This window comes from Salvelinus namaycush, chromosome 13 (assembly GCF_016432855.1).
Source record: "Salvelinus namaycush isolate Seneca chromosome 13, SaNama_1.0, whole genome shotgun sequence".
Classification (NCBI taxonomy): domain Eukaryota; kingdom Metazoa; phylum Chordata; class Actinopteri; order Salmoniformes; family Salmonidae; genus Salvelinus; species Salvelinus namaycush.
Genome location: NC_052319.1, coordinates 13,847,151 through 13,860,144, shown reverse-complemented (window position 1 = coordinate 13,860,144; position 12,994 = coordinate 13,847,151). Strand labels below are relative to the sequence as shown.

The 12,994-nt window shown below is 38.2% G+C and overlaps 2 protein-coding genes across 2 annotated transcripts; both read right to left on the bottom strand.

Moving 5' to 3' along the window:
- Positions 1-1,359: 1,359 nt before the first annotated feature.
- Positions 1,360-2,888, bottom strand: LOC120057882 (homeobox protein Hox-D1-like). Its single transcript, XM_039006357.1, has 2 exons — positions 2,087-2,888; positions 1,360-1,977 (listed from the first exon to the last, which is right to left on the bottom strand). Exons 1-2 carry the CDS (start codon positions 2,649-2,651, stop codon positions 1,637-1,639), a joined length of 906 nt encoding a protein of 301 aa, XP_038862285.1. The 5' UTR covers positions 2,652-2,888; the 3' UTR covers positions 1,360-1,636.
- A 3,678-nt stretch (positions 2,889-6,566) lies between these two features.
- Positions 6,567-8,278, bottom strand: LOC120057881 (homeobox protein Hox-D3a). Its single transcript, XM_039006356.1, has 2 exons — positions 7,551-8,278; positions 6,567-7,306 (listed from the first exon to the last, which is right to left on the bottom strand). Exons 1-2 carry the CDS (start codon positions 8,002-8,004, stop codon positions 6,567-6,569), a joined length of 1,194 nt encoding a protein of 397 aa, XP_038862284.1. The 5' UTR covers positions 8,005-8,278.
- Positions 8,279-12,994: the final 4,716 nt, after the last annotated feature.

Sequence of the window (12,994 nt, the reverse complement as noted above, 5' to 3'; positions counted from 1 at the left end):
TGTCCCAGCATCCCAACTCTAGAAGAGTGAATATAACTCCTACTAAATCAAATTCTAGAATAGTTGCTGGGTGGTTATACAGTGCATTACATTTCCATCCCTTGGTAGGCCTATGGTACAGATTCATTAATAATTTGTGAACATGAACAAGGCCATTCATAGACTTAGCTTGCACGACGGGAAATGGGCTACAGCTTCGCTGGTCAGATTTCAACTTGATGAATTTACCAGAGTAAGGTAGACATTTGACACACTGTTGCCTTCTTTTTATGTTTTATTTGTTTTCGTATATGTTTTCTTTCTCAATTTGGTCAGTTTGAAGAAGAAAGAAATACTTATCTGACGTCATATCCATAGTCACTTGCTCCTCGATAAGCGGGGAGGAACTTATTCAACTCTCACATAACGCGCACGTGCTTGCGTGTGTTTTCATTGGGTTGAGTTGAACTTGTGGTGACCCAGTACCCCTAGCGAGTTCCCCACTGTTCGATCTACACAAGCTTCCTCCTGGAGGGCCACGGTCCTTCCGTTCCTCAAATGTGAGTACTGGATATCAAAGAGGGTAAATGTGGCTATGAAGAAAACCCTGGGTTACCGACCAATTTTCCCTCAGTGTTTGCATGTTAATTCTAGGTAGCTTAATCCTTACCACAACTCTAGTAATCAAAGACTTTCAATGACTTTATGTTGTTCTGACAAGGGTCAGAAGCTTTCATTGTAAAATTAAAGATGGGTAGGGGGTGTAGTCCTAACATTAGCCTTTAGTTGTAATGCGTTTGCCACACAAACTCTGCGTGAGCAACACAGTACAGGTTTGTAACGAATTTTGACACACACTGAACTTTGTTTGTAGTTGAAAATGGACAAACCATTTGCAAAATTGACATTCATGAAAGGTGTGTTTTCAATCTGAGACGAAATACAACATGATAAAATGTCGATATGAGTTATATGTATTTTATTAATTGCTGTCACTTCAAATGGTATGACTGCAGTGACTCTTCAATGATGCTATTATACTCAACAATCGTATATTTAAACCTGAGCGTTAGTGCATTCTTCAGCAGACTGAAGAAATATCCTGAGCACAACCTTACACCATGACTTTTAAATTGAAAATATTTGGTTAATTCAGGGTAACATAGACATACAGTACATGGGTAGTTAAAAAAAAGACTGTATAGCTCATGATAGAAGTCGGAGAGTAGTTTGAGAATGACGTAAACTTAATTGACATTTTATTAACAATTGCATCACTTCTAACACTTCGGGGCTTCCCCCTGCAAACTTCTGATTCACACTTGATTTTATAAACCTAATCTTTATATATTAAGGCATTTGGTTTAATATTTGGTTAATTCAGTGTAACGCTTCGATCAGTCATCAATAAGTAAGGCAATTATAGTTCAAGACACAAACAGTGGCCCTTGATTGAAACTTCACAAACAATTTCATTCACAACATTTTGGAACTTTCCCTCAGTCAGATAACTAAACAAAATGCACAGTGTTTATTCTTAATGTCATAAAATACATTAGTGCAATTAGTGAGTGTATCGTATTTACAACAGATAAGAAAAGCCTAAGGTGACAACAGAAATCTGAGTCAACCACAATGATGTGCTCAACCCCTCCAGTTATCCGCTGTGGGAGAGCGTGATGGGGGAGCAGGGAGGGGATGAAACTGGAGAGTTGAGTTCTGATGATGGGGACGAGTCCGAGTTCTTCGATATGGGAGGCACGCACATCCCAGTAAGGCCTTCTTTCTCTCTCTTCTTTTGTTTCATTCTTCTGTTTTGAAACCATATTTTCACTTGGGTTTCATTCAGGTGCAAACTATGCGCTATCTCAACCCTTCTTGACCTGGTGAGATACTTGTTGAAATGAAATTCTTTTTCTAATTCTGTTAACTGCTTGGTTGTGAAATTTGTTCTTGGAATTGATCCGGCGTTCGATAATCCATATTCAATAGCTTTACCTGTAAAATAGTCAAATAACAATGTCAGGTTGAGTCTTTATAGTCAGTTAAAGTTAATCAAATATATGTTTTATTTTTAATTTTCAATTATAGAGTAGCATTTACTTACTGATTTTGGGGTTGCTTCTTTTGATTTTCATCCAGTCAAATGTATTTACCAAAACTTCCGGCTCCTCTTGCCTAGGACCAGTTCTTGGACAATTCTCATGGGATGGTGATGCATTCTGATGACTGGCATTGACGAATCCTCGCGATATCTTTATGCTCTGCCACTGCTGGTTTGTTTCTCTAATATCGTGGTAGTAGGTCTCTGTGGGATGGCTGGGGAAAGGACCGTTTCCTGAATATGCCGGGTTCACGCACTGGGTATGCACCCTGTTCTGTTCCACGTCGTTGTAGCATCCATACGCCAAATTATAAGCAAGTCCCTGATCCACGTAATTGCCATCAGATACAGATGCGTCGCTATCGCGTGGCACCTTAAACATACCTTGATGATGCACTCCTCCTGATATCGACCGACTGCTGCTCTGGTGGTCCAGCATACCTGACGAAAGTCTCCCAACTATCTCCCCGTGGTACTGAAGTGTCCCTGGTTTGTGTTCGTCGTGACAGAATTTCACAGGCAATGGCATCATGTCGCCTTCCGAGTAGAAGTCTAAATACGAGCTCATGTTGTCCCTTGTAAATCGGCGTTGTAAATCCACCAGAGGTTAATGATTTCCAGCGCCCCTTGTCCTCATTAGTTGGCCTACTGTACTTCCTGGCCCAACATGTAAATATGACCCACTACTGAGCAGGCGTGGTCTGGGCCCCTTTTATCCAATCAGGGCCACAAAGTGGAGTACCCAAGTGAGCTGCACTTAACTTCGTTCCCTACGGACCGGCAAGGATGTGCATGGACTATAACTCCCAAGTACTTTCCATATAAATGACGGATACACTGTGTGTGTCATAACAAGAATCATTGTTTGTGTTATAATGTGTATATAAGCTCATGTTTAAAGTTATTGTGAAGTAAACAGGAATGGTTTGGTTTTAGACATCCAACGTTTTGTTATTGTAATCATTATTACCCGTTTTATGTGTGGAAATGTAATAGACGCCCTGGCATGCCTCTACCACCACTACTACTATTAGGCCTACTACCATAACAATAACAAAAAACTACTCCTACTAGGGCCTATACTACTAGTAACGATAATCAATAATGACAATATCATATTTATTTATAGGCCCATATGATACGTTAACAGGGAGGCAGTAAAATGTATATCTATTATAATTTATTTATTCATAAAAGTTATACGGAACAAGTTAACGTTGGCAGTATTTCTGTGTCAAAACAAACTGTTTGACACATTATCATGTTCACAATACATTTTTTATTGTTTAAATACATGCCAAATTCCACATACAGTTTTTCAGAAGTAGGCCTAGTGACCACAAAGCATGCACAGGCCTGACCACAAAGCATGCACAGGCCTGCACCGCAAATGCCGACAAGTGACTGAAATGATGGGGGTCCACGGATATATGACTAGCCATGCACAAAACCCCCCTTTTGATAGAAGGATACTTAGCTATGTATGTTCAAGTGATAATGTGCCGCCCAGATACACACTATGCTGACAGCCAAGTACTCGAATGCCTCCTGAATAGTACAGTTTCTGTCACCAATATCAGATAGGGCTACCAAATACAATTTCGAGATATATGAGAATAGTCTAAAATAACATTGTGGGACTTCTGTACAATAACTAATTGTAACTTATTTGAACCATATGGAGACAGGCCTATGTTTACAACCATGTGAGAGGGGGACTGGCGGAACTACAGAGAAAGTTGCTCTTGGTTGATCCTGTAGCGTGACCTATGATAGGCTACACCTGCACACTCTACTGCACACTCCACTGTAACAATAAATTCATTTCCCTCTTAATTTCCTTTGTATTAGCTATAAGCTTTATAATAATATTGCAATAATTAACTGAAGAGTATGCTTGAATGTCAAACATATTGTTGACTAAATAAAATATATGGGCAAACCATCCCAGGGCCATTACCCATCATTAACCGATTAACGTTATGGCGCACGTGGGCAATCTGTTTCACCTTTATGGTGTGTCCATGTCATATATAAAACGAAAATATCACTGAAGGAATCATAGGTGCCAAGTACCCTTTATGGAAGGATCAAACGTACATTTAATCTTAATTCACTCGTTGAATCCTCATTTGAATTTGCTTCCTTCTTTGGAGAGAGATTTATTTTTGGCTTTACCCCATTATAATAGCTCCAGCGTTGGTTGGGTGCTGTGCGCAAAGTCCATTATATCAAGGTATCAACGTCATCGTTATCTGGATGGAGAAAATGTATGAGAAAAGATGAAAGGACAAGCTCACCGAGGGTTAAAATGGCCGCCATCCACTGTGTCGAACAAGATGGTACTTCAGTGCCTCTGATGTAGGGCATACAATCAATGTAATTAAAAGGCTGAGATTCTATTTTACCATATTAGAAAAATGCAAATTATTAATCATGTGCTATAAACAGCTTTCGCGAATTACTTTGGTTTAATTTAATTCAGACGTTGAATCAGTCTATAATGCTTTTCTTATCTGAGGAATTGAATGCATTGAACACATTTCCAGACCCACTTACTTTCTCTCGACGCCTCTAATGATACCTTCCGTGGCTCAGATTCGTTGTCTAAGCGCTCCCTCGTCCCTCTCATTCCGTGATATTTATTAAGCCAGGGCTGTGTGCTCTTTGTACGTCTACCAAAGTTTGGCCTCTCAGTTAGAAATGTGTTCCTAGAATTTGGAATGCAAATGCTTTGTTCACAAGGAGGTGGAATCAGTGTGGAGTCTGAAAGCGACGAGTTTTTGATTAATGAGCTTTGAAATGTTCTCTCCAGTAGGAAGAAAGGATGCGGGGCACTCTGCTATAGATGCCTAGCTCAACATAGCCTATCGCTGCTGCATCCTTCCTTTGTCACTCACTAACGTTGAACAGACTATTGTAGATTAGGCCTATACTGTGGCCTATGTATTTTTCCGATTTACCAATATTTTGTTACGTAAATATTTTCTTAGTGCTTTTCAAACGTAAAAGAACAGTCCAAGTGCTTTCTGTTGTTATACGCCTATACAGTATGTGGACTTGTTTAGCCTACAGTTTCAAATAATGACATATTGATAAAGGAAAATCCTCATATAAATGTAGAACGTGTGGTCTGCTTCACGATAGACTGTGGTAATAAATCAGCAACTTTGAGATGAAATATACTTTTTGGAAACAAAAAATAATTAGAAAAAGCAAATGAATTAGCCTTCTCTGTCAAAAATGGAGCTTACATTGTGAAGAATATAGTCTTCCTGCGCAATTTGACTTCAGGCCTAACAGGAGTGTCTGTGAGTCATGGAAAATGTGCATTTCTTCAGCATCAAGCAGACATACACGGTATCTGGTTACTCTTTCGATTCAATTTCACTCTCCCCACATATGAAAAACTGATTTGATTTAAACGACGAGACATGCCATTTCTTTGTTAAGACTATAAGCCTCTATTTACTATGTCATTATACTTCAAAATGGTTGCAATTTCATGTTTCTATGTGTGTTATGTGTATCAATAACGGTGCTTTTAATCCATTGTGTAAATTTAAGCACTTTATTTACAAAATGTTAAACACAATAAAATATAACATTTTCATATCATTAGCGTTTCATAAATGTATGCATGGACAGTCCAACTGATGAAATAACAATGACGTGATATGAAAATTGGCAATGACGACAAATGACATGCTGGTGTGTTACATTTTTATAATATTCGGTATTTCAAAAGGCTACATATAACTTTGTTTTTCATAGAGGCATTGACACAAGATAAATCATGAAAAATGCCCCAATATTCCAAGATTTACACTTAGGGGTTTCTACTACAACAACATAAAACCACCAGCCATTGAAACCATATCTTAAAACTAGCATTCACCAAAAACCTGTGTACCTATTGAAGGGCTATGATGTCAAAGTCTGTCGAACTATGTTGCATAAATTCTAGATGTCCATATAAATAGGCATATATGTAAATTATAAATAATGTGTGATACAAAAATCGTTAAATAATACATATAGGAAAGGGGATAAATGCAATACAATCTTGGAAAAATAAATAAGACGCTTCAAATTTAGAAAATTTGAAATTAACAAACAGACACCTTAGAGGGTTTTTTTCTATAAAATCCATCCCTATAAAGATGGGTGACTACTGTCAGATCTACAGGACTTACCTTCAAGTAATGTTATGACATTTTCAGTCCCCATACTGCGCATTGCACTTCAGAAAACGAACAACTGACAAACAAACGGTCTCCCCTACGCATCCTCAACAGTCAAGAAAAATGTACCACAGCTATTCTTAGAAAATAATTACACAATAGCATTAATAGTAATATCAATAATAATACTGGGTAATACATATGACTCACTTGTAGTGTAATCATATAAATTACTTTAGACTAGTGAGGTAATAAAAGAGCGTAACATAATTTGGGCACACAGATGGAATCCTCACAAATTACAAATGCGTTAGTTTAGGCGCTTCCTGAATCCTTCCCTGAGACGCATGGTGAGAGGTGAGGTCTGTGTATGTGGGATGGGGGTCACAGGGTCCATGGTGGTGGTTGCCTGGAATCTGAGCGGCACAGCTGTAGTCCACGCTGGCGGATGAGGGATGAGGGAGATGGCCGAGGTTGAACATGGGGCCCGAGGCTGGCATGGAATCAACGAAATTTCCCCCAACGTACACCGGACTGCCTTGCAAATTAGCGTTGGCAAAGCCACCATTACCTTGCATGCTGTGGTGTTCGTATTCGGACCCCGGATACCTTTTTTGTTGCGGTATGCAACCACCTAATGGTGCCGTGTACGCAGCCAAGCCGTACATGTTTTGCTGGGGTTTGGCGAATGACGGGGGCGAGGGAGCATCATAGCTGAGGCTGTTTACATTTACAGAATATCCAATGTGATTTGGGCCACTTAATGGAGGGCTTCTGTCCGGGGAGTGTCCGATGGGAGAGTGCATTATCCCCTTAGCCTTCTGATCCTTTTTGTATTTCATCCTTCTGTTTTGAAACCAGATCTTTATTTGGCGCTCAGTGAGATTCAATAAATTAGCCATCTCCACTCTTCGGGGACGACACAGGTACCGGTTGAAATGGAACTCCTTCTCAAGTTCTACAAGTTGTGCACTGGTGTAGGCAGTTCGGACCCGTTTGGAGGCTGGACCAGGTGGACTTTTTTCATCGCAGGACTCACCTGAAAATACATAGTAAACACCATAAGTCTCTATGTATTATGAATGATTTCACATAGGCCTACGCAGTTGAATAATCGCCCTTTTACGCACGCATTACGCACCACCATGTCCAGACGAATCATGCTGAAACACACACACACACACACACACACACACACACACACACACACACACACACACACACACACACACACACACACACACACACACACACACACACACACACACACACACACACTGTACCTTCTGCAGTTGTACAATTGTTGCTGCTGTTGCTTTTCTGTTTTGCGTTCGATCGCGTCTCCTTCATCCATGGGAATATTTGTTTGTTAATGACTGGGGTGGCAGTATTTGAAGCATTGTTTGGGGGAGATTTCTTCTTCTGAGATGAAGTGTTGCTGGAGTTAGGGGAAGATGCCGACAATGGAGGTGCCTGCGGCTGTTCACCAATACTCGACTGTTGGGTGTTTCCTTGGCTGCTACTTGGTCGCATGCAGTTTCCATTCATGTCATTGTCTTTATGAGTTGGTGGCCGTACAGTTGTGGTTTGTATTGGACAAACTGGACCCTGATAATCACTCTCAATGTTAGAAGTGGGGTAGGGCTGGTGAGATGGGCCATACATATATGAGTCGGATTTGGGGTAAGAGTAGCTTCCAAAAAGTCCAGAATTGTCGTAGTATGTAGCTTTCTGCATTGTGAAGATTCAAACCAAGGCCCTATCCAATGGCATGGGTGTTCTTGTATCACGTGATTGGAGTTTCCCACCGCCTATGTATTCCTTGACCTACGAAGAGAAGAGTTGTTAGGCTCATAATGCAGGCAATATGAATTGAACGTGTACTAAATCATGATTGAGCATACACTGTACTCTGGATTGAAAAATAACCTTCCATCAATAAACCGAACATTTAGTCATTTTCTTAAGATTCCTGAAGTCTGGTGTTGGTTTCAGTATAAGTCCAGGCCATATTACAAACAAATACAATCATATTTGATCACGTGATCTAGTATGGAAAAAACACACAAAAAATGCTGTTTTGTAATAGTTATAACTTCACTTTCAAAACTATGCTTTCTTTAACTATCAAATCATCAATAGGCCTTCTTAACCTCTCCCTTTTGAACCATTTGGCATGTTTGGCACAAAAGAGTTAACGTTTAACTTTTGTCAAAAGATCAAAAGATCTTCTTGAATTACTTAAGAAAATAAGCTGAATCAGCATTTGGTTACCCACACAATATTCCTTTCAGTAGCCTACCTAATCACAAACCACCATCAGCTCTTACGCTCTTGCCTTTTTAACACACCAACATGTAATACGACTTCTCTCGATTTATTTGGAAATCTGATTTATAAACGAAATCCCGTTCATATGTTTTGTTTATTTGTTGTTAACTTAAATCCAACATCTCGCGCTCCTGTACGATTTTTTATATTTTGAATGCTACTTTCATAACCTTATTCAAAAAGCAATTATTAAACCATGAAATTATTTTTGAAAATATTATCACAATGCACGTGTGCTAAGGGGGGTTATGATGCTAAAAGAAGTGCAATCCCCTCTCCCTGTTTCTCACCAAAAATATTGGGGTGGTCGGAATGGGTGGGATCCCTATATGCTAATTATGTGCGTATAAAACAAATGCATCGGTGTCAAAACTTTGCTCTTGAATTCTGGCACCCTCATGTAGCCTGTAATCAGTAAGCCTATATTTAGACTGTAGCTAGCAATCTACCAGAGCCTAAACTACATATAAAAACTATATTTTTTTCACCCAACATATCTCACTACTTTTGGAAACGATTTCACATTCAATTCTTGACATAAGTAACACACTGAATGACCAAGGCATGCATGGAGACAAACTAATAGCCTACAGTAGTTGAATCAGTCTTCCCTGAATGTCCGCGCGTGCATATCAATGCACCTGTCATTGTGGACCGCAGCGAAATTTATGACTGCAAATGTTATGATCGTAAACGCCTTAGAGAGGAATGAAAAGAAAATCACTCCTCAAGACTTGCCACCCTCAGAAGTGTAAAACTAAGCGTAGGAGGAAGGCAAGCTAAAAAATGCCATACTCTGCAAGTTCTGCAGCAATAATAGAGAGGCCGTTTATATAAATCGAGCCTCAACAATCATTCTACATTGCCGCTACTACGCTCTCGCAAACGCACGTTTGAAACCGCAGAAAATGGAATCATTTTGTTTATAAAGAGGACCATCGTCACTGACGCAAAAGTGGACATATTCCTGTTTGAAATTCGTATTGAGGTGATGGGATGACTGGTGAATTCTGTTTTGATTTTAAATGTTACTTCTGAATGTCCCACTGGGCAAAAATTGGTTGAATCAACGTTGTTTCCACGCCATTTCAACAGCAAAATGATATGTGATGACGTTGACTCAACGTGGAAAACTTATTTGAATTGCAAAAAGCATACGGGAATTTCGTATTTTTCCAAAACCCCTACTTTTCACCTAAATCCTATGACATTGAGAAATGTTTTTGTTGATTTCACATTGAATTTACGTTAGTTGACAACTCAACCAAATGTAAATCCAAACTAAACGTTGAAATGACATCTGTGCCCAGTGGGGTATGTATATTTTATAACCAACTAGTGTATGGATATGTTGCCTATGCTCTGTTTAAACAAAGAAATTATGTTCTGTTGCAACTTGCATCTGACCTTACTCTGCATTCTTGCATGTCAAGATGATGAACATTCTTCAATGTTTAAAGGATAAAGTGCATGTTTTAAACGAGCCTCTTGTAGACTTGGCTATATTGGCCTACAAGGGAAACTGAACATGCTAATCCGGAGCATTGAATTAAACAGTGGATTTTATCATCTAGATCATCTGTTTATCTTTACATTTGACTTAACTTTACCTATTGAACACAGTTTTTTGAGAATAAAAAAATGATATAGGCCTATGCATGACACGTACAGGCTTGTTTTCTATATTTGATGTGAATATGTAACGGAAGTTCATTAAATAAATGCTGCTCACCGTATTTTATGCAGATGTGTATCGTATTTTTCTTCACGTGCTCATCATTACATCCACCTCGACCTGAAAGCGAAAACAATACATGGAGTTTCACAAAACTGTTTGAGCACCACCATTTCCTCATTTTATTGGAAGGACATTGGATTACTGTAGTGTAATCATTTCATATAACAAATTGCACCATTTCTATTGCTTAGATGTTCTGTTCAAATGCCATTGTAGGCCTACTGGTTTAATTTTTTTACAGTGAGAATTTGATACAGCACCATAATTAACTTCTATGAACAAGTATCTATTCTAATCATTATAAGAGCATACACGAGAAGAAATGGGACAATTCAGCAACCACAAATTCCAACACATTATTCTTTATTTTTAAGGCATTTTAAACCGAAAATGTAGTTCAGTGATGGAGAAGAAAATCTTACACTGAAGATTCTAAACAAAGAAAGAGCTGGCCAAAATATTTAGCAGTCATAAGCCTTTTGGCTGACCTTTGGCTTGTTCAGCAATAACTCATAGATTAATGAACAACGAGCGGAAGGCGTTCAAGAAAGTCACAATGAAATCCTAACCACAGTACTTTTCACCCGTTTTTTTAAAAGCTGAAACACTGCCTGACGATGGGACACATGGCCACATTTGAGGAGATAAACATCAGAAATAAGAAACTAGTCTGTAGGCTACTTGATGTAAGTTTTAACTATGCTTTACTTAGCTATCTGTAGACTAATAGAACATGATTGAGAATAGCACATGTTATCATTGACATATAGCCTAGCGTGTTTTAGAAATGTGCAGAACTCCGAAATTATGTTGATGTCGAAGTCGATAAGTTTTGAGTGGATTTGAACGTGTATTGTTACCACATGTTGTTACTACTCTGGCCAGACATGAACGTCTTTTCAGACAACAATGTTTCTCGCCTACGCATTGCTACGGTAAGTTTGGTATATACAATGTCTGCTTGTACTTCATCGTTTTCTTTGTGTCCATTGTGCGCTTTGGATATAAAGTTGACAATAAAGATGGTTTATTTTGAACGTTTACTTTAGTAATCAAAAATAACCAATAATATCCCTTTTGTGCATCCCTGGGCTGGGAAGCAAGATATGATATAATTAACTAATTGTTCATACTTAAACATGTGTATAAAGCTAAGGCCTATAGCTTTTATAAGCTTGTTAATTTGGCTAAATTTAAGACGAATTTGAGGATAAATCCTCCGAATTATTGGATGTGTTGTTTTTGTTATTGTAATTTGATTCTTATCGCTAGTTTGGCAGCTCTTTATAGCTTCCAGGCATGTTTCCATTAAAATATGTTGTCACTAGACGCACATTCTAAACTAAGCATACTTTACAAATATTTACTTGGAATACATTTGTTTAAATTCAGTATTTGTCAGCCAGTCATATTTCGTTATCAAAGCGCAGTAGTAGTCAGACAATAGTGAATTACAATCATTCATAATGACTTGAACATATATTAAAGTCAATAACATAAAAGGACAAATCAACCTGAGCACTATTCGAACAATAGCCTATTGTTTAGACCTGTTCTTAATTAATATTTGATTCTCAAAGGCCTATAAAAAAAACATTTGATATTTAGAATTATCAATAACTTCACGAAGGAATCATGTAGCCTAAGTAAAAATGAGTGCAGGACGTCAACTGAAAGTGTTTCATATAGCCTATGTTATTTAAATGAAAAATACGTCTATATCTATTTATATATTTCTTATTTACAAATGGAGAAATCCTGAAAGTAGTTCTCAAACACAAATTAAAACAATTGAATCCATTCAAAATATTATAACATTTGTAGGTTAACAAAGTCATATAGCTGAATCCACATAAATCATGTCTAACATCACTGTGACGATAAGACAACAAATTAATGTGATTTACGATCTAACAACCTAGGAGTCAGAATGAAAAGTTCCTCTGCTTCTTTTTCCTTTTCTTTTGGTCAGTTTTCATCAAACTGCAAAATCAGCTGAAAACCAATTGTCAAAATACGTCTGTCCAAACTAACCTTTCAAAGTGGTTGCTCAAAATTGTGAACCTGTCTTAAAATCGTATCTAAGGTCCATAAGACTTAAGCTATAAGCGTAGTTACCGAAAAGAGCGACATTACTAAAGATCAACTCCTTTGAATGGAATAAATCATATTTATTCTCTAGCATTATGTAAAGCTATGGTTAAAGGTTGTATTTTGCCATACAATTGCTTACCTGTGAATCAATTTATCATATACTCGTTTCTTAGTCTCAATTCCTTTCCCTGCAGTCTCTAGAATATATCCTTCACCCTTTGTCTGTAGACAATACTGTCCTAAACCTGATCTTGCGGTTTTTCAGACATTTCCATATACCAATGCAGACAGTATTCCCGATAGAATGGAAAGACTCACGCTCAACTACCAATAAAAAACGATGAAGGGATCCTTATTCCACCCAAAAAAATCTGGCAATCATCTCCCATTGAAAAATACAGGTTTTCAGACACAGTCACCGAAATGAAGCTATCATTAAGATTTTTGGTGTTTCAGGAAACCTTTATGATGACAAATAAAGGCACTGCCTTAAAATACAAGCATATTTGTTCACGTGATCGGGATGTTCTGATTGAGGCTGCTTCTGCAAGCAAGTCTTAACTC

Bases quoted from the DNA above. Each gene is read 5' to 3' on its own strand.
- LOC120057882 (XM_039006357.1), bottom strand. From the start codon at position 2,651: ATGAGCTCGTATTTAGACTTCTACTCGGAAGGCGACATGATGCCATTG. The intron at 1,978-2,086 runs GTAAGTAAATGC...ACTATTTTACAG, and splicing joins AAGAAGCAACCCCAAAATCA to GTAAAGCTATTGAATATGGA.
- LOC120057881 (XM_039006356.1), bottom strand. From the start codon at position 8,004: ATGCAGAAAGCTACATACTACGACAATTCTGGACTTTTTGGAAGCTAC. The intron at 7,307-7,550 runs GTACAGTGTGTG...ATGTATTTTCAG, and splicing joins CAATTGTACAACTGCAGAAG to GTGAGTCCTGCGATGAAAAA.